At 46.6% G+C, this 20,816-nt stretch overlaps 2 protein-coding genes across 4 annotated transcripts in view; one reads left to right on the top strand and one right to left on the bottom strand.

Annotated features, from left to right (window-relative positions):
• The window catches only part of LOC144156297 (WD repeat-containing protein 11-like), a 76,353-nt gene extending 72,878 nt beyond the window's left edge, over positions 1 to 3,475 (bottom strand). For both annotated transcript variants that reach the window (XM_077688249.1, XM_077688250.1), the window contains exons 1-3: positions 3,099 to 3,475; positions 2,923 to 2,992; positions 2,793 to 2,834 (exon numbers count right to left, since the gene is read on the bottom strand). In XM_077688249.1, coding sequence (XP_077544375.1) covers positions 2,793 to 2,834; positions 2,923 to 2,992; positions 3,099 to 3,223 — 237 coding nt within the window. In that variant the 5' untranslated portion in view covers positions 3,224 to 3,475. The remainder of the gene's footprint in view (positions 1 to 2,792; positions 2,835 to 2,922; positions 2,993 to 3,098) is intronic.
• A 278-nt stretch (positions 3,476 to 3,753) lies between these two features.
• The window catches only part of Ide (Insulin degrading metalloproteinase), a 99,187-nt gene continuing 82,124 nt past the window's right edge, over positions 3,754 to 20,816 (top strand). Inside the window, exons 1-7 of one of the 2 annotated variants that reach the window (XM_077688252.1) lie at positions 3,754 to 3,910; positions 15,693 to 15,901; positions 16,335 to 16,411; positions 17,072 to 17,098; positions 17,177 to 17,280; positions 17,526 to 17,695; positions 18,042 to 18,164. In XM_077688252.1, coding sequence (XP_077544378.1) covers positions 15,733 to 15,901; positions 16,335 to 16,411; positions 17,072 to 17,098; positions 17,177 to 17,280; positions 17,526 to 17,695; positions 18,042 to 18,164 — 670 coding nt within the window. In that variant the 5' untranslated portion in view covers positions 3,754 to 3,910; positions 15,693 to 15,732. Of the gene's footprint in view, positions 4,126 to 15,692; positions 15,902 to 16,334; positions 16,412 to 17,071; positions 17,099 to 17,176; positions 17,281 to 17,525; positions 17,696 to 18,041; positions 18,165 to 20,816 lie in introns of both variants that reach the window. The other variant, XM_077688251.1, reaches the window with a different exon arrangement.

The following is a 20,816-nucleotide window of genomic DNA, read 5'->3' as shown; positions in this document are numbered from 1 at the left end:
ATAGGCTGCTGAAACCTTGTCTGAGACACTTGAAATGACTTCTTGCGCTAAACCACGCACTTATTTGCAGTTAAATTTTACTCTAAGCTCCCATTTTGGGGGGTCATTTGTCTAACTCTATGATTAGAACCAGACTGCACTTACCTGGTCATTTCAAATTAGAATCAAAATACTTTTTCGTTATTGGAAGCTTTGAACTACTTTACGGGAGGCAGGCCATTTTGTTTTGGCACAGCTACAGCATGGCACAACTCATAACATGCACTTGCCAGTCACTGCAGACGGAGCTCGCAGAGGCAAAAATTATTTTTACCCAAATGCGAAATACGGCAAGTGCAGCTGCCAATCTTCAAGTTGGACAAACTGGTTCATGAAACGTAACCTTCGAGCCAAGTTTCAGAACGAACAAGCTAGCAGTTTGCCTGAAAAAAAAAAAAATATATAAAGGGGCTCAGATGACGCTGCAACATCCTGTATATGCCTGGCAGCCAAACGGTTTTGGAGGTAATTTTTCTACTTCGCTCTCCCAATACTTCACACTCCTAATACAGTAAACTCTCGTTAGAGATGAACCCGAAGGGACCGTGAAAATTTGTTTTTATTATCAGAAATCCAAGTGGGTGTTTTTTGCATTGTGTAGGCTACCAGAGAGCAATTCGTCTTAACCGGAGCCTACTGTATAATGCCGCACAATATTTCTTCTGAAGAAAGGGAATTTGTCCATGCGAGCTAGCCAAACCAGTGCCTGCAAGGTATGGCACATATGCACATTACACTGTAAACTGAGCAATTAAGATAAAGCCAACCCAAGGTTTGACGCAGTCTTAAAAGCCTGCTTTTGAACAAAGCAGTTTGTGCATGCGCATTCTGTTTTACAGCTACCGATGCAGACACACTGTAAATGTCTTCAAGCACACAAGTGATATTGAATGGAATGCAATGTAATAGGTGAAAATAGAAATAAGAAGCAACTTCTTGGGGTTAAAAAATAAGGAAGTGGTTATATTGCTGGCAGCTGCCACTTTAGTTGATAGTAATATTTTGCCGGCACTGCCTCCTGATAGGTTGTTCAGGTTTTCTTCATTGTGACTGGTATATCTACCACTGCGAGGTTATATAGGCTGTAGTTATCGTGTAGCAGTGGATGCGCTTCTGGTTTCTGATCCCAAAGTCACTCGTTCGATCCCACCTTCTTCCATATTTCGTTTTTATTTTTATTAACTTTGTCCCTTGTGATTTTCTTCACTTTATTCATGGTGGATATTTATTCAGAAACTCGGTACTGGGTAATACAGATCTGCTCGCTCCAATTGTGGCATTCCACCTTTATTGTTTGAGACCTGCCTGTACGTGTTGGGTTAGGTTAGGTTGGGGGTAGGATATGGGTTTGGTTAGGTTAGGATTGCTTAGGAAGGAGTTTGCTTAAAATACATATGTGAATAATACTTCTGTCACACCGGCACTTTCAGCCCGGATTGAAGCGAAGCGCGATTGACTTTTCGAGCGTGCTCGATGCACCGCCGCCGCTACACGGCACGTTTCAATCCCAATTGAGAAGTTGCACCGCTTGATCTTGCATACGCCAGACAGCGCCAAAAATGTCCTTCGCGTCCAGCGTCTGGTAACTTTATGCAGTCGTAGGTATACGTAACTATATAAACATTTCTGCTCGCTTATTTGGGTAGTTATTTGATACAATTTGTGGCATTTGTTGAAGTTGTCAACATCTGTGCCATTAGTCAGTGGGGACGAGAGTATCACCGCTTTCATCCGATCGCGTTTGGAAGCCTCAATCACGCTTGGGGAACGAGGATTGAGTTCGAGCAACGTCGGGCTCGATTGCGACTGAAACACTGCCATGTAGCAGCGCCCGATCCGGATCAACTCGATCGCGATTGAAAGTGCCCGTATGACAGGGGTATAAAGCATGCACGAATGCATCTGCGCGGGAGATAGCAAAATACCAACCGCTGGCAAAAAGATGCCGGCAGAATGGCCGCAACCAGCGAATAGGTGACCAGTAAAAAGTGCAAAGGAGTCCCGCCACTTCTGGTTTGAGAGCTCTCCTGGCCTCCCATACGCCGACGGCTTTCATGCGCACGTGTGCTTGTTGTTTATCTGTTTCCAACGAAAAAAAAAAAAAAGCTCATGCATTGCGCATTCAATGTATAAGAACGATGAATCCTACTAGGGGCTTTTCTGAAAAGTAAGCACTCTGCGACAAATAAACAACAAGCACAGACACGTGTGAAAGCCGCCGGCGTACGGGAGGGCGGGCGAGATCTCGAACCAAAAGTGGCGGGAGCAGACGACATACCCATGAGCCTTTGCGCTTTTTACCAGTCACCTATGGTGGTGTAGTGCCCGCAACATTTCGCGTAACCTACAATTTACCTGCCCCGATATTGTGCCGGCTGTATTGCATTTAGCGAGTGTGTTCAAAAAAACAACAAAACAAAAAAAACACTGCCGGCACAATATCCGGGAAAGGTAAAATTCTGGCTGCCGGCACAACATCCACACCCAAAAAATAAACCGGTGGCGACAGAAAGCGAACACCTTATGATGCTTTTAACAGAAGTGTCCATTTCCCGCAACGTTACTAAGGAAATATAATAGCGCGCGAAGAAACACTTCCAGAACTTCCTTTTAACCCTCAGTGTTTAGAAACATCTGCAAGTAGATTGCAACAGAAAGTCTGTGCGCAAGGGCGTCTATCCCATCAATTTCACCCTCCAGAAATCCAAACATGCTGAACAACAGCTTCCAGCCTGAACTCCATGCATCCATACCTTGGTCACGCTGTGCTTATGCCCCGAAAGTGTCTGGAAGACCTGCAAACGAATCAAAAGTGCTTCAGTTCACTTGTCTCAAAATGCAGAGATCAGTTTCAAGAAACGAGAGCCTCAATATTTTATTTACCTTTACAAACTTCGTGTCGACAACAACTACGTGCTTGTGGCAGCCGTAAGCCAGGAGGGATTGAAAACCCCTGGAAGTAAAGCTTACATTACCACCAATATGGTCTGCTACGCATCACCACGGCGAGCATAACGCGGCTCCAGAGGCGACGGTCAAAAATGGTGCCGAGGACTCACCAATCAACAGCATCTTTGTTGGCAGCTGTCAGAGCTCCGGGAAGAATCCGCGAGGATATCCGTTTAATGACAGGATTAACCGCGGTCTCGTCGCTGCGCTTCTCCGAGCCCTTGGCTGATGACATCGTCCCATTCAAAAAGCCAGCCAAGCTCTGATTAGCACTTCAAACGTCCAGTACACCGCTCTCGTTTGCCATGCTATGCGTCTTGCAGCGAAGTATAGGCGCCAACTTCACGTGTTCCAAGTGCCATCCTTGATGGCATTTTAACATAGTCCGAACGGCCGTAATCACGGCCAACGTCCTGACGTCCCTACGACCAGCTGGTGAACCCGTCCATACCATCCATACCGTCTGTACCAAGTCTGTACTGTGGGTTGGATTGTACAGGATTTTACTTGATTTAATTTGGCTCATTTCCTGAAATATCAGTTTTATCCTTTTACTACCAGCAAAAAAAATCATTGCAAGTAAATTTGCACAAAATTTCAAATAGTTTTTTTTTACGGCCAACTAGTGAAAATCAGCCTCGCAGTTTCAAAAGTTCTCTACATAAAAACCATAAACAGAGAGCTTCAACTTCATCGTCGCGATAAACCACGATAAACGTTGCCAAAAAGGACCTTTTTGGCGGATATGCGTGAGCAGCGTGAGCGTAGCTCCAGCCTAGACGTAGGGTGGCTGGTAGGTATCCAGCCAAGTAGAGCCAGGTAGCGTCTAGAGCTCCGGCTAGAGCCAGTCATTTGAGCGAACGCTGCCTGTGCCTGTGTGCTGGAACTGTGGGGCTTCTGGAGCGCAGCTAGAGCCGCTTGGGTACGTGTGGTTAGCGCAGTTTCTGTGGCGCAGTGGCTCGCGGACGTGGGTGTGGGCAGCGTTGATGCGCCAGCCGATGTTCCGTGGCAGCCGGTGCAGCCATTCATTCTTCAAACGGGCGTGTCCCGTGTAATGTTCGTTTGCTCCGGCTGGCGCTTCTGGAGTTCCATAGTACGAAGCAGCAGCTACACGAGCTTCGTACTGCCAACTCGGAGGTACAGTGCCTCTTTCTTCAGTCTAGCCGTAGTCGAGCGCGTGCGACCATCGGGCTGCAGGGCTCAGACCATCTCTGTCGGGCAGTGACGGTCAGGGAGGGATGCGCGAACAATATGTTCGTGTAGCGTCGAGTGAGCACGCCTGTGTGAACGCACGGTCTTTGAGGCCGCGGTACATTCAAATGAAAGGTTCGCTGCAGGTGTCTGACACCGTTTCATTACCGAACTGCTATTTGTCGCTCCATTTGCTGTGCGCCATTTGCTGGAGCATACCGCGTCGGTGCCTCATCTCGCCCGTTCGCCGAGTCGCCATCGTGTGCGCTCTTTTTCATTCACAGCTGCCGAGAGCTGTTTATTTAGATCTGTTTTGTTTGTGCTGGCAATACGAGAAGTCTGTAATTTGAGGGCTCAACATATGCTGTACCGCTTGACAGCGTTATGCAGCCGGTCCGAGTTGGTGCTATTGAGTCTTTTGTGGGAACTAGTAAGGAGCGGGAACAGGGGCTTCGGTTCAGATGGGAATCTTCCTAGCCACTTTGTTGCTGTGGGAAAGGTTGCACCCGGTAATACAGTCGTGGTCTGATGCCAACAGCGAGGACTCTCGGCACTGGCAATGCCGAATGTCGCTAGAATTGCATTGCTCTTGTTCGTCTAGAGCAGGTGGCCACGTCAGTGGGCGAGTAAATCAGAATCAGCCGACAGGAAGAGCAGTCCGCATTGAAACCACAAACCATGCTAGCTGTCACTTGTAGCAACTGTCTCTGTTTGTGCACTTAAAGCTGGCGAAATATGCCGGCCACCGAGGCTTTTTTGCTGAGAAACAAAGCTGGCATTCATTTTCGCTTCCCTTCCAGTTTTCCGTGACGTAAAAGCGCACGTAACACAACGTGAAGAGGGACGGCCTACAAAGTCCAACAAGCAATTGCAGTGCTGCTACCTAGGAAAGGGTGCAGAAAATACCACACAGTTGCCTGACAGGTCGTACAACCAATGGACCTTTTTCCAGTACTGGTCCTCCTACTGGCCGCTACAGCAAACCTAAACTGGCAGTCAGGCACGCCCCCAAAAATGTTTGACTTTCAGGGAACTGATGCAAGAACTGTCCTGGTCCTGCAGTCCCTCCCACACCCACCTGACCCCTAGCCTTTCACATGAATGTCATGGTAGCAGGCGCACGCTTGTGTGACTAATCTGCAGGGGTCGAAGCACCCCTTTTTCTTCCTTTTTTTTTTATTTTTGTTGCTCCCTCACTGGTAGTCAAGTGCTCGCGGCATGGCCAGCCTCAAAACATTTTTCCCCTTTTCCTTTGAAAGCCGTTTTTGTGGGCACGTACAGTCGGCAAAAGGCTTGTCTATAACGCTCGAACGGCATGCTCCGGACTGCGCGGGAGACACCTGGTGACAACTCCTGGTTTGGGATAGGTAGATAGTGAGCCTGTGCGGCCCATATCGACGCGACGGCTGTGTCCCTCCTTGCTGTGCCCGTCGCCTTGGCTTCCACACCTTCTTCGGCCGTAATAAGTGCTGCATGCCTGCGCTGCCTGGCTGGGAAACAAAAGCGGAGATTACCCGCCTTAGCGCGCGCTGTGAGAGTTTTGGTCTGCATTAGCTTTGGCGCACAGCTGTTCATTGCGTTACCCTTCTGCCAATAGCTGCATAAGTGCCGCGTGCACCACTATCCGGTTTCTAGGCTCGGCTTTGCACGTCAATGCTAATGCCGCAATGCTTTAAGCACTGTGCAAGCAATCGCGCACCGAAATCTAGCCACTCTAAAGCACCGGCAGCGATGCGTTTTCAGCCAACGCTGTACTACTATTCGCTAATCTCCTTGATTGTTTTCCGGCCCGGCAGTGCAGACAACGCTTCTCACGGTGAAAGAAGGTACGGAGGGCAAGGCGATGGGCACAGCGGGGAGGGACACAGCTGTCGCGCTGATGCGGGTCACACATGCTTACATTCCGCGGGTCTCAAACCAGGCGTCATCACTAGATGTCTCCTGCGCAGTCCACAGCACGCCACTCACGCGTTATAGACAAGCCTTTTGCCAACTGTACTCGCTGCAAGCTGCCCAAAAAGAGGAAATAGAGAGGTGCTGCCCTAGGAGGCATAGCCGCTCCCCAAGCAGCAAGCTGAAGGGTCCCCCTTTTGATTATTTCGCCTGAGGCGACTGCAAAGAATGGCGGACCGGCAGCCTGCGCATGCGCAGATCGCTACTGGAAAAAGGTCCATTGTAGTAATCTTAAAATTTCGCCGCTGTTGGCAATAGCTGTCGTGTTTCAACTTTACTTGCACAAGCCAAACCAAAACAAGACCAAAACTGAAACATATCTTACCAGCAGTTGTGACAAAGCGTGCTTAAAAATGTTTAAAAGCTGAAGCTCGTGTCTCTTAAACTACATTTGCTCAACAAAAGTTCTTATGTTCTGGGCATACTGTTTGTTTCAGAAAAATGCTTAGGCAAGCTACGTCGATCCCGTTTCACTATTCATATTTTGTGACATCGCAAATTGTAGTGCGAAAAAATGTGTGGGGCGGCGGTACCTGTTTTCACATTTTTGACATTTTCTAAATTGCTAAGCAACTATTGCTGTTGCAAGTGATGTATTTGTATTCACGATATCGTAAACTACCAGTGGAGGCCATCTTGTTCCCACACTTTAGAGTCATGTTAATGTATTACGTGCAAAGTATTGCCCCAGTGCCCTTTATACTCCAAGCTAATTCTCTACTTAGCGACCAGGACTCTGTTGGTGCCATAGTTGACACTTTAAGCAGTAAAGCCTTCTTTTGAATTAACAAAGTGGAAAGAAGGATTCTTGTGACTAGATTATGGTATTTGACAAACTAAAATCAAGTATTGTGTGTGGAAGCTGCTTCATTAGCTAATTTGCCGCTTAACAGCAGTGAGCTAAAAGCATTTGGCAGTCTGGTACTTTTTGCTTCAGACTTGCATTAGGCCCTGTAATCAATATATATGTGTATGCCTTCATATTTAAAAACTATAGTCTAGGGCTATAGTTTTCTTGCACTACTTGAACGCAAAAATTTTGGTCTGTATGTATTCTGTCACTCGATTCAGCTGCCTGGCCAAGAGTTAAACTGAATTCTTGAGTGAGCCATTTATAGGCAGAGCATTTTCAGTCTAATAAATTTACAGAATTGCTCCATGTTTGTCAACATGGTTACACAAAAAAATGTTAGGTTTATTTGAGGAAAAACATCAATAGATAACTGCTGTTTGCAGTGTTCTTTTCATAAAAAGTATGTGTGCTTGATTTTTATGAGAGCAGATTAAAAATGTGTTGAAAACACTGTTTTAACCATGAAATACAAAGAAGGCTTGTGCCCGACCCTCACGCTCGTGGCTCAAGCGCCAGGTCCCAACATTCCATACAGATGTCGCGCCAGCAGTGCGAACACATCAAAATTGAACTCCGCAAACCTCCAATCGGTGGATGGAGACGGGAGGGGAACAGCGTGAAAGGTGCGCAGATGCGAGAGGTGAAGCAGATGCATGGCAGGGGCGGCAGAAGATCTCTCGATGGCATTTGCAGGGGCGCTAGCAGGTGCACAGCCAATTTTTTATTTTTAATTTCATTGGGTGCTATTTCTCTGGTTCGAAGCGTGCTTCGAACCATCGCTAAAGGAAGCAAAGGCAGAAATGCGTTCAATTAGCCCATTACTGGAGCTACCTGTTTTGAAACAAACCAAGTCTGCATTGGTTGCCTGCCTGGTGGCGAAATGGGTGAAAGCATTCCCATCAGTGGTGGCCAAGTTTTTTTCTCACTCTTTTTTTTTTGATGCCGGCGAGGTCTTCCCTTTTTGTGCTCACGGTGGTGCAAAACGATTTTCAGCCCACCACTTTGGCCATAGCCCAGGAGGGCTGTGCGGCACCGTATGGGAACTTAGTTTGCATGATTTGTCGAAAACCGGTAGAGCTACAAAAGGTGTGATTATTCCATCTTGAAAATGCACGTCAGGATATTGTGCGCAGTGATGCAAGCAAAGAAAGGCGTCTCATTAATCCACACTAAATAAAAGTAACGGGCACACCAATATTTTTGTTATGATTGGCTCTTGCATAGCAAGTGCCTAAAGATTCGGTTTTTTTTTTCCTTACTTTTTGGCTGCCGAGTAAAGGTAGTGTGGCTGAAACTTGCAACTCTTACCTGGGAGTCATTTCATGGCTCCAACTATGGCTGAAAGTTGTTTCATAAATTAGCATTGCATTTAGGGGAGTATTAAAACTGATGCACATATTAGTTGCCTTCAGCAGTTCTTTTAGTGGTCATATTGAAATTAAGTTCAGCATCTATCAATCTCCCTTCCAGTTTAGCTTACGTTAGCTCTCCATTTTAGGAAGACAGTTCTTGGGTATTTTGCAAAATATCTCCACTATATAAGGCAATGCAGTACAGGTCAGTGGCACTTCCTGCGGGGCTAGTTGCAGCAGCATCCAAACTCCTTTTGTGCGAAAAGCTGCAAGAGCATAGATGGGAGTGAGGTGAAGTTCTTGACATTCATGTCTGAGTTTGTTTTTTAGTAATACCCCTGTCACACGGGCACTTTCAATCGCGATTAAAGTGAATCGCGATCGAGTTTTCGAGCGCGCTCGACGCACTGCCGCTGCTACACGGCACGTTTCAATCGCGATCGAGAAGTTGCACGGGTTGCATTCGTGTGCGCTAGATGGCGCTAACAATGTACTTGCGGCCGGCGTATGGTAACTTGGCGCGGTCGTAGGTATACGTAACTATTAAATATTACCTCACGCTTATGTGGGTCAAGTTATTTGACACAATTTGTGGTGTTAGTTGAAGTTGTCACATTCTGTGCCATCACTCAACGGGGACGAGAGTATCGCCGCTCTCGTTCGATCGTGCTTGGAAGCCTCGATTGCGTTTGAGAAACCAGGATTGAGTTCGAGCGGGATCGAGCTCGATCGCGATTGAAACTGCCGTGTAGCAGAGGCCCGATCCGGATTGAGCTCGATCCGGATTGACTCAATCGCGATTGAAAGTGCCCGTGTGACAGGGGTATAACCTTCTGCACAGTTAGTAACCTTTTGCACAGGCTAGAAAAGTTATGTGAAAAATTTCTTCAGAAAAAGATTTCTTGTGTGAGGGAATAGTGAGTGCCTGGAACAAGGCTTAGTTCTTTGACAGCATGAGAAGGAAAAAAATGCTTTTGAATGTGTGTGTCTTTCATACTCGAAAATCGGCTATAATGAGGGTTTTGAATGTGTGTTTCTTGGAGCTAGAGCTTTCAGAACATGCTTTTTTAATATGAGCACTGCAAGGGCCAGAGTTAAGGAGGGGGCCTGGATAGGGGGCAAAGGAGCTAAATGCCCAAGATTGTTGCATTATGTGTAAAGCAGTATAAATGTACAGCCTGCGTGAATTTATTTTTTCAGCTCCCAGCGTGATACTTGCTGCTCCTATGTTCTCTCGTACCTTGTACGCCAAGCTTATGCACTGTCGGTGGGGACATAACTGCACAGCTAAGATAGCGAAAGTAGCAAAAAGGTTCTATGCAGGTTTTTACGCTAGCAGCTTTTGGGCAGGAAGCATTGCTTAAAGGCCAACTGCACTCAAAATTGCAGCTTTTTGAAGAGCCTGTTTTCATATAGTCTGCCTAAAAAGACTGCAAGATGCAAAACATGACAGCTGAAATACGCGCATGCACACTGCAAATGCGCAGCGAAATCGGTGATTTTGAAAGTGAAATTAAGTAGCGGCGCCATTACGGCCACGCTGAAGTGGTGTGGTGGCCAGCTAGCAGGAGGCTGGACGGCCAGCAGCACTCATGCGCGTGTGGCAGCCAATGGGGTAGTGCTCGAGCTGGACCGGTTTTCCAGGCAGGCCGGAACATCTCATGTGCTTCATGGCTGTTTTCGCGATCCACCAGGTGCAGCGGCGTGGGCTATGGAGCTAATTCAAATGCTTCTGACTGATTAACGAGGAGTTTTATGGGGCTGCCACTCATGACCTAGTTGATTTGTCGGTATGTACTGCACGTTCAAAATAAATTTGGCTGAGGTGAAGTTTGGGTACAGTTGGCCTTTAATGGACTAGTTGGGTTTGTGAGGTTCCAGCAGTAACTAAATTTAAGCTGGAGTAAGATGCTCAAGGTGATAGAGTGAAAGCGGCAGGAGGCAAAAGAGTAAACGTAGAATGAGGTGAAGGGACAATGAATGCCGAAAAATATTACTGGGGACATTTAAGTCTCCCTACGTCCTTTGAATGCAAAAGCATTATGGCAATGGGAACTGTGAATTGACATTGGGCCTCTTGTGGCAGCTGTCATCTTCGCTGGCCAATGCCCCTCAGTGCTATGTGTTAATTGGGGTGGCTATATGGAAATCCCAGCCGAATTGGAATTAGTGATTCTGCCATGAGCTAACGGAAGCTGTCGACATGATTGGCCAGTCCCGTTTAGTGGGTCTGTGACCAGTCCAAAGACCGTTCGGATCTCCATATTGAAAGGCTACAAAACTGTACTATAGTAGCTTCATAGAATCAGCATGACACACATGCCATGTTGCAGTAAACTATCACCAGTGGAAGCTATGGGGCTTTTGCATTCAGTGTGTGTAAGCAGGCGTAAGTGAAGCTTGAAAGCCGTGTACCGTCTGGCATCAGCACAGAGTAGTGGTTGAATCACTTTGAACAACAGTGCTTAAATGGGACAGCACCCTGTCCTGTCACTTCTCTGTCCCGTTCGAGCGCTGTTGTTCAGATGTGCAGTATGTACTAACAAGCCCGCACTACCACACTTTTTCAGTTAAATCACTGTTTGTCAATGCTCACCCCTGGGTTCGATTCTCATTCCTGCCACTGAAGGAAGCAGTAAACGTCGTTGGCCAATTCCCTTCAGTGGATGTGGGGCCGGTTCAATGATAATGAAGAGTTGTACACAGAGAAGTCACGAGTCCTTTTTTATGATACTTTCACGGCACCATACACTCGATGTAGCAGTAAGCTTTCACATTCGAAACCCGTAGCTTTCACATTCAAAACCCGCAAGCAGTCTTAAAGGGACCATGAAGACAAAGGGTCCGTCCAATTCACCTGCACCACGTGAACCAGTTCAGGCGGCGCAGCACTTTTCCATTCATTTCAGTGGTGCAGCTCGCGGCACCTGAACCGCGCCGTTCAATTCACTGTTGGTGCCGGCAGGTGCAGGCCGAGTTCATGGCTTTGCCTGCACTCCTTGCTGAGCAGGTGCAGAAGCGGGTGAAGAAAGCGCAGGTCTCTTTCCACTGATTGTTTGTAATGGCGAAACCGGCTTTGCACTGCTGTGAACTGGTTCAAAAGGTTCAAGGTGAATGGACCAAAAAATACAAGTTTGTTTTTATTAAAAAATATCGGTGTTTTGGAATGCCCCCAACGCTTGTCCGGCAGCAAATGATGCTTTATTCACTGAGAAATTAGGCATTTTAAGCCAGAATTTTAATTTTCCCTCTAAATCGGTGTGTTCGTGGCATCAGCGGTGACATATTCAGGGAATTGTCCTAAAACAAACGTTAATAGGTTGGCTGCAGTTGCTGCATGTGGGGAAACATCTTAATGCCCTGTTTACTGTCTGCATCCACAGGTGTTGGGATGATACCTCTGAATGAGCGCTGTCCGCAATTACTCTGTCTGACCAGATTTGTGCCTGGCTTACTTTTGCTACAGTTGATAGTAGTCATTCGTGATAAATTGGGTATGTTTGACTAACAGGCTCATCTAAGCAGCGATCTCGCTTATGCCATTTGGCTAGTGCTGTGGCAGACAAGCGCAACGCTCCCGGTGGCTGTGCAGCTTCGACCGGGACAGTGCGGACTGTACACACTGGTGGTGCTTTGTTTACATGCTCATTCATAACTTCCATTGTTTAACCCACCATTCTTACTGCTATAAATGGAAGTTGCGATAAATTTAAATGTAAATAGCTTGTTCTGCAAACTTCCCTGTTTAATTTGTGTTGGATGTTGTCGGCCTCAGCCAATCGCAACCAGCTGCCCATAATACGTCGTCAGTTCATTGAGGAAAAGTAGCTAGTGGGTCGCATGGCCATTCTCTGTCTTCCTCAATATACAGCTTGCATTAGTGAAGTTTGCATTACAAATGGTGTCACTGCTATTCTAACGAGGCAATCTTTAGAATGAAGTAAACTTGCATTGTGTCTTCATGGCCCCTTTAAAGCCAGCTGAGGAGTACATGCGTGCTGCCAAAAGTTGCTATGTGTACTGCGTTGCACACTTGAAAATGCAATAATAAGTCCTTGAATATCCTTTAATTCTTGCCTCTGAATCTTCTATGAACCCTGCTTTTGACTGTCTGGATGCGAGGCGAAGAATTTCAACAGAATCGAAACTGCAACAAAGCCTACTGCATGGCCTGAGGCAGCCTATTTTATGTTTGTCAGGTTTTTGTGTCTTTTAAGAAAGTCCTGCAATAATTTATTTTGCAGTTTCATGTCCCTGCCTCAGTGTTTGTTTCTGAAAAATGCTTTGGCAAACTCCATTAATCCCGTGCTTCGCAGTTTAGATTTGGGATGTCACAAATCGTAGTGTGGAAAAGGGAATGGAGGAGGCAGTACTTGTTTTCACACTTTTGGCAGTTTCTGTGGTTATAAGCAACTGCTGCTGTATGTGCTATACTGTTTGTATCAACGGCACTGTAATCTACCAATATAGGTCAACTTCCTGTTACACTGTAGTGCCCATTGTGCTGGGAAAGCTTGCAAAATTATTCTCAAAATTTCCGTGGACTTTGAATGTGCTAGCCTGCAAAAAAAATGCCAACTCGGTTGTCACAACTAGAGGATGTCAAAGAGCGAGCTAAAGAATTGCATATCCGTCAGCTAGCACTCTGTTGCATACAAGTTGTTTACCAACGTAATAGTGAACAGCATAAATGACACTTTCCGAGAGATTAGGCTGGATTTAGGAGAGGCTACCCAATAAGGGATCAGATTTATCCACTTAATCCCTTAACATGGCATTTATACATTGTGGAAAAGCGCTTGATTCAGTGGACACTGCTGCAGTAATGGAAGCATTAGGAGACTACAAAGTAAAGGAGGCTTACTTGGGGCCCTCGGAGGATATAGTGTACGGAGTATGTATGGGCATGATAATCCTTCACAAAAAGAGTGGGCAAGTTTCCTATCGGGAGGGGCGTCGAGCAAGGAGACACCATCTTTGAAATTCAAATTTTGGGGGTTTCACACGCCGAAGCTACGTTTGGGCTACAAGTCGCATTGCAATGGAGTGCTATGTATTAATTCTTACCACTGGTGGATCTAACGTGCTCGAAACATCTAAACACAGGTGTTATGGCTTTTCGCCTCCATTTGAAAAGCGGGCGCTGCGACCGAGAATATGTAGAGCTTTTTCATGGAGGGTATTTAGGAATCTTGGCTAGGAGATGTCAGGGATATGAGTAGTACATAGAGAGGTATTCAAGCCACTTGAGCCTTGGTGGTGACGTCTTCAGGAACTGTACCCAGAAAGCGTAATTGTAGGGTTCACCCTTTGCGGTTCATTGTCGGGCCATGCCTGCTACGGCAACGGGCCTGCTACGGCAACGCAGCCGTAGCAGTCTTCTGCTGTCGGAGTAGCCCAACTTGGGTGTTCAAGGTTAAATTTCGTGGTTTTTCTCGCAGTGGGTAAAAGGTCCAGCCGCGCCGGTCCGGACCTTTTACCCACTTTCCGGACCGGAATGGCTGAAAAGTGGGTGTAAGGTCCCAGCCACAAGGGGTTAAAGATAAAAAATGACATTAAGGGGGCATGCATTCTCTCAGGCCTGAGTAATGAAACACCAGAAGAGGTGGATGATCATAGTTAGCCTAGACAAGTTGTCAGTGCTGGTTAAAACCATGAGGAAGAAGTGAGGTGTGCGATTTGTATGGTGGGCGTGCACGAGCACTCTGAAGTAGTGCAGTCAAAAAAAAAAAAAAAAACGAACGGTATTCGACCAATCTGTACTTCGTCTGATGACTTGAGGAGTAGAAATCTTGGAAGTTGCTAAACACTTTGATAGAAAACATAGGTCAGCATTACGAGCCATGAATAGAAAGATGATAGAAGTAAGGTCTAACCCGCCACATTGGCATCTCAGTGGCCCAGGCGGTGTGCTGCTGGGCCCAAGAACATTGCGGGTTCGATTCCGGCCGGAGTGGTCGCTTTTCAGATGGAGCCGGAAAGTGAAAATGCCCCCCATGTGTCGAGATTTCAGCGCACAGAGGGGGGGAAGAGTTGCAGGAAGACTTGTTTGCTCAAATTAAGAGAAAGATATGTGAGCATGTAATGTGGCGGACTTCAGAACCAGGGGAACCGTCCGAGCAATGGCTAGCCTACCGAGGGACAGTGGTCGAAGTAAGGGGAGGCAGAAAGCTCAATAATTGAAATACACGAGTTCCAGGGCGAAGAATGAATTCCAGTAGTACGGGATCAGAGTGGCTGAAAGTCCATCTTCTTCCTGCAGTGGACGTAGTAATTAGGCTGGTGGATGTGGTGTTTTTCTGCTTCACACACCTGCTTCCTATGCAGCTTGAACATCCCAGCGTGTCACACATATGCACAACAAACAGATGGCAAATATTGACATTCAAATATCCTGCTCCACATTGGCAGCGACATCATTGGCCAGGTACCAAGAACAGGGTTAGTTCACTCCATGCTAGCATTCAAGCAGTGCTATAAAAACGAGCCTGCAATCACACAACCTTGTTTATTAGGCTGAAAGCCTTATATGCTTCATCAAACGTGGAAGGTGACCGTCATAGGGGACGCCGACACGAATCATACTGAAAGTCACGTGACTGTTGTGGCGGAAGCTGCATGCAAGGCCAGAAACGAACCAAAGCATGCCAGATGGGACTACAAATAATAATTAGTGGTTGATTTGTGATTTATATTAGGTAATGATTGGTAAGGTGGGGTTAAGGCAGATGAACATAAATTGAGATGGAATAATTATGTAGGGAATAAGGTGAATGAAAATCAATTTAAGGCAATAAAATAGCGTGGCTGCTGTGTCGATGGGTGGACGTGTATATTAAAGGTACCCGTCGCAATAGTATGCTAGGCTTCCACCTTCAAAGCACATGAGCAGACTTGGGTGTCCCGAGAATTTTTGGCAGTGGCTTTTTCTCTGTGGTTTCCAATAGCACAGACTAGTCTTTGTGGCGTCACAGAGGCAGTGCAAGAAGTTCCCTCTTGCTCCTCGAGTCCTTGTTTTGATTGCCTTATGCTTTGCATTAAAATTGGCCTTATCAAATGAACCAAACTTGTACATACTCTGTCCTCATGGCCCCCTGAGCGATGTGGGCGGGTGCAGCAGTTGGCTTGCACATATGCTCTTTTTAAAATCTCTTTGGCATCGGTTCTCGGCTGCGTGTGCTTCGGAACGGTGCCATTGGTTTGGTAGACTGCAATAACACTGCGGTTGTGTGTTCTGGTAATAGCTTTGGCACTGTCAGTGCCAGGCAACAGTAGCAAGGGTCACACTTCAAGGGGGCAAGGATGTCCCGTAAGCTGTGGCAGTGAACAAATGGGTGTTTTGTGCCACTTTCCAGGCTTTTCTTGGCAAGGAGGGGATCCACCAAAGCCTACACGATGCCCTCCATTGATGTGGACCAGGGCGTGCGCACGCACGACAATATAAAGCAGTCTGACTCGGACAAGAACCTCTACCGAGGCCTTGAGCTGGCCAATGGAATGAAAGTGCTGCTCATCAGTGATCCTACCACAGACAAGGCCGCTGCTGCGCTCAATGTCCAAGTGGGTTAGTGTCACTCTGCAGATCATCGGGGGGAACTTTTTTTCCCCTTTATGTTGTGGATCAAGCCTTCCACTTAAAAAAAAAGGAAAATTTCTTGTGTATCTGGTGGCCATAAAAGGCTGCTTTAGCGGCAGTCAGTGTTGCATCGCTTAGTACAAGAAACGTTTGCATGTAGTAGACAGAGAGTAAAGTCTTCATTCAAGCTTTCGTTTCCAGCAGCTTTTATCGAAGTCAATGGGGAATAATTTGCTTTTGACTCTCCGTGCAGATTGTGGACTGTTGTCTGTCTACTACTTACTAGCCGCAGGTTTTGACGTCAAGCATGAAAGCCACATTGTGATAAATGCATGTTAAAAAGACTTGTTCGGATGGATCTATAAGCCAAGTGTTGCCTGTGGAAATTGCTCATTACTAAGGTGTCTCTTGCTGTTTGTAGGGTATATGTCTGATCCGTGGGAGCTGCCAGGCTTAGCTCACTTCTGTGAGCACATGCTGTTCCTGGGTACTGAAAAGGTAGGTTATGGAATCCCCATTTATTCAGCAGACAGCCCTTCTGTATTCTCTGCAGACAGCTTGCACTGATGTCGCTTAGCTGCCGTGTTGGGAGGGCTGGGAACTTATTTGCCGCTCTTCTCTTGAGCAGTGCTGAGAAAGCTGAGGGCAATGTGCCCGAAAGGGGATGGTATCGTGATGGGAAAGCCATGTATTCTTTCATTGGACTGGAGAATTTTGCTGAAGCTGGTTTAGTTACTGCAGGCGGCACTTTTTCGATTGTCATTTGTGGAAGGAACAAATCGGCACGCAACAAAAAGGTTCCTACATTTTAAACGGTTTGAACCTCTTAAGAATTCTGTTCTTCACAGTGTGCAGTCTACGTTAAGCTACCACGTGGCATTGCAGCTGTTGATTGTTAATTGTTAATGCCTGCTTTGCACCCTGCTGTAGCCAGGTGGATTGTGCAGGCTAAGCCAAACCATTTGTTATAAAAGCCAGTTGTGTCCTAAAAGAAGCCAGAGAAACGCAGCAATGGTAGACATTGTGGCTGATCGACTGCATTTGTGAATCCGGTCTTGGCACTTGTAAAATCCCTCGGTGATCCTTGCGCTTTGTTAGAGATTTGCGCTTTGTTAGAGATAGAGGCCTTACACGTTGCCTCTTATCTTTTTCTTACAGTACCCAGTAGAAAATGAATACCACAAGGTGAGGCTCCCTGATAGTGCCAGTTTTCAACACAGTTTGTTTACCTCCTGCCTGCAACGATGACTTGTGCTTTTCCAGTACCTGTGTCAACATGCTGGTAGCAGTAACGCATTCACCGCTAGTGACCACACCTGCTATCACTTTGATGTCGCTCCTGAAAACCTGGAGCCCGCTTTGGACAGGTGAGTCTTTCTGGGAGATGCCCTTCTCCTTTTATGCAGGTTCAGAATTAAAGCAGAACCTCACCTGCCATCAGGTGCTGATAATTAAAGTAATGTGCATGTGTATACGTTGTCCTGTTGCCAGGAATAACTTGAGATTATCATACTTGATAAGTTTATTGGAGCAGTGGGGGAGGAGGTACGCTGGAGCGTGAGCCGTGCACGGAAAGCTGCGTGTCCGTAAGCGGTTGGGGGCATCTGTGCAGGTTTGCGGCTTTCTTTGTGTGCCCCCTGTTCAATGAGGACGCTACTGACCGGGAGGTCAATGCGATTCACTCGGAGCACGACAAGAACCTCCAGAACGACAACTGGCGCCTGAAGCAACTCGAAATGTCTACAGCTGACCCAAAGCATGACTTTTGCAAATTTGGCTCAGGTGAGCCTGGGGATTGTGTGCATTTAGAGCATGCTCCATGAGAGTGTAGCCTTAATTCATCTTTCACAGGCTGCTTCTAGTGCTTTTAGTGGACAGTGTGCATCCTTAGCAAGCATAGAGTACACCGTGGCAGTGTGCAGGCTAGCATAAGTACACCAAACTAGGATGCTGTTTACACACTGGTTCAATGGGGAGTAATTATTTCTGGCCACGGTGCTCAAAATGAGCCGGTCATTGGTACAGGCTTGTAATGAATAGTGTGTAGCATCAGAGAAGTCTGTGCTCAACAGCCAGATGCGACAGAGTCCATGTCAGGCTTGTGCTGCTTGGTGCCCATGCTGTGCAGGGAACAAGGCCACGCTGGACGTCATTCCCAAGTCCAAAGGGCTCCTGGTGCGGGACGAGCTGCTCCGCTTTCACCAGCAGTGGTACTCCTCCAACATCATGTCCCTCGTCGTGCTGGGAAAAGGTACTGTCTCCTAGGGGAAGGGACGTTTATTGCAAACCCTAAACCAAAACAAACCACATGGAGTGCTGACACAATGCTTCAAAGCTGAGATAACTATGTAAAAAGCTTTCTTTGTACTATATGGATACAATTTCCACAAAGCTTCAGCTGTAACCATTCAGTGTATCATATTCATCATCAGCCTGCTCAGGTCTACTGCAGGATGACGGCCTATCCCATTGACCTCCAACTACTCCTGTCCTGCGCTGCTCGAGTCCACAATTTACTCCTGAAATTTTTTATTTCTTCCCTCCATCAGATTAATGGCCTTCCCCTTCTATTGGTATCCTTGGCATCTCTTGGTATCCACTCTGATACTGTAATTGTCCGCCGGTTGTCAGTTCGTCTCACCACATCACCAGCCCAAGTCCATTTCTTCTTCTTTATTTGGACTATGATATTGTCAACTCTAGATTGTTCTCTGATCCAGGTAGCCGTTTCTTGTCCATGAGTGTTAATCCTAACATTATTCGTTCCATGGCCCGTTGAGCCGACTTATGTTTGCATTCTAGTTGTTTAGTAAGATGCCAAGTTTCAGCTTCGTATGTCAAAACCGGCAGTATGCACTGGTTGAAGATTTTTCGTTTCAGCGACAGAGGTAGCCTACTTTTCATTACCTGGGAGGGCTTGCTGAGTGCTCCCCAACCCATACCTATTCTGCGCCGGATTTCTCTCTCCTGGTTGGGGTCAGTACTAACCGTCTGTCCGAGGTAGTTACCTATATTCTTTTACTTCAAGCATTTAGTTTCCTAAGCTGAAGAGGACATTTTTGGCATGCTTATTCCTCATAACTTTGGATTTATTCATATTTATTTTTAGCCCCACGGCCGTGCTTCCTGATTTTAGTTCCTCAAGCATGGTTTGCAGGTGTTCTGCAGTCTCACTCAGCAATACTGTGCCATCCACAAACTTCAAATAGCTCAAGTGTTCCCCATTTATCCTTAATCCTATGTTTTCCCACTCAAGCTTTCTAAATACCCCCTCCAGACATGCTGTGAATAGTTTTGGTGAGATCATATCTCCCAGTCTTACTCCCTTTCAGATCGGGAATTTATCGCTTTGCTCGGGAAAGTTATCTTGCCTGTGCATTCCTTAAGTCTTATGTAGGTCCCCTCTGTTCCCTGGTCTTTTAGTGCTTCTAGCACAGCTGTGGTGAGTACGGAATCAAACGCTTTCTCTTAGTCTATAAATGCCATTTGAAGGGTTTTAGTGTACTCTGCGGATTTTTCTATCACTTGGTTGACATGGATGTGACCCATGGTTGTGTACTCTTTCCTAAACCCAGCCTGCTCTCTGGGTTGCTGGGCATTGTTGCCTATGCGACTGACTACAACTTTGGGGAAAAGCTTGTACACAACCGAGAGCAGGCTGATGGGCCTGTAATTCTAGAGGTCCTTGGGATCTCCCTTCTTATGAATGAGGATAATGTTGGCGTTTTTCCAGGCTATGGGCATTTTTTGAGTCTTCAAGCATTCTGAAAATAGTACAGCAAGCTTTTCCAGTACAATATTTCCTCCCTCCTTCAAAAGATCTACGGTTATGCCATCATCTCCTGCAGCTTTTCCTATTTTGATGCCTTTGAGAGCCTTTCCGCCTTCCTCTCTAGTTGGAAAGATTCTCAAAATCGTGCTGTCCCACTAGTAGTAGTGGGGCATCGCTATTTGAGCCTGTACTCTCAGTAGTTTCCCCTGGTTTAACATTGCTGGCATACAGCCTGGTGTAGAATCGTTCTGCTACCTTTATTATCTTGCCCAAGTTGTGCATAATGTTACCCTGCTCATCTCTGAGTGTGTACATCGTGTCTTTGCCAATGGCTAGATTTCTCTTAGTTGCTTTCAAGCTTCCCCCTATTTGCAGCGTTTCCTCGATCAATGCCATGTTATATGCACGAATGTCATCTGTTTTACTTTGGTTAATCAGTTCCGACAGCTTGGCTAATTCAGTCCGATCCGGCATACTTGACACTGTCATGTTCTTATGTTTGGCAATTAGTTCCTTCGTTTTCTTCGTTAGTTTTCCAGTTTGTTCCCTACATGTTGCCTCTCCCACAGCTTGCATGCTCTCCTCCTCGCCAGTTAACGCGCGTTTGCGCCTGAGGGGGGAAGCACAGAACGGCTCGTGCTACGGACGCAGGGTTTGTGGAACCGGTTGCCGGGTCTCTGACGAAGGGAGAGGGGCCGCCAGCTCTGCTGTTTCTCCAGCTTTGCACCCCTAGTGCAAGCTGCGCCTTTTCTTTCTTTTTTCTTTTTTTCGCACAGCCAGAGCGCACAGAGGGTCACAATAAATACTGCTACGCCCACAGTACTGTACAAAGGTCGCACAACTATCTGGCCAAGTATTGCACTGAAACCAAAATGAGCTTGTTTTCATTTGGGGTCGCCACATAATCTATCGGGTGTGCTTTCACGATATTGTTTCTAGCTTTCTTTTTGTGCTTTGACATTCAAACATCACTCTACGAGAACTTCCAGTTAGGTTTTTATAAGCTTCTGAAGGCATGTTGTTAGAATGTTTGTCACGCAATTTTGACCCTTTCTGGTGCAAGTTGCGTGGTATAACCAGGGGCAATGACTCCTGTCTTCTTGTTTTCACTATTTTCTGCCTTGTTTGAGA

Source organism: Haemaphysalis longicornis, unplaced genomic scaffold (genome assembly GCF_048455015.1).
Source record: "Haemaphysalis longicornis isolate Haplotype H1 unplaced genomic scaffold, Haemaphysalis longicornis Haplotype H1 scaffold_1, whole genome shotgun sequence".
Taxonomy (NCBI): Eukaryota; Metazoa; Arthropoda; class Arachnida; order Ixodida; family Ixodidae; genus Haemaphysalis; species Haemaphysalis longicornis.
Note: the sequence above shows the minus strand (reverse complement) of the source record. Positions and strands in the feature narration are given on the sequence as shown.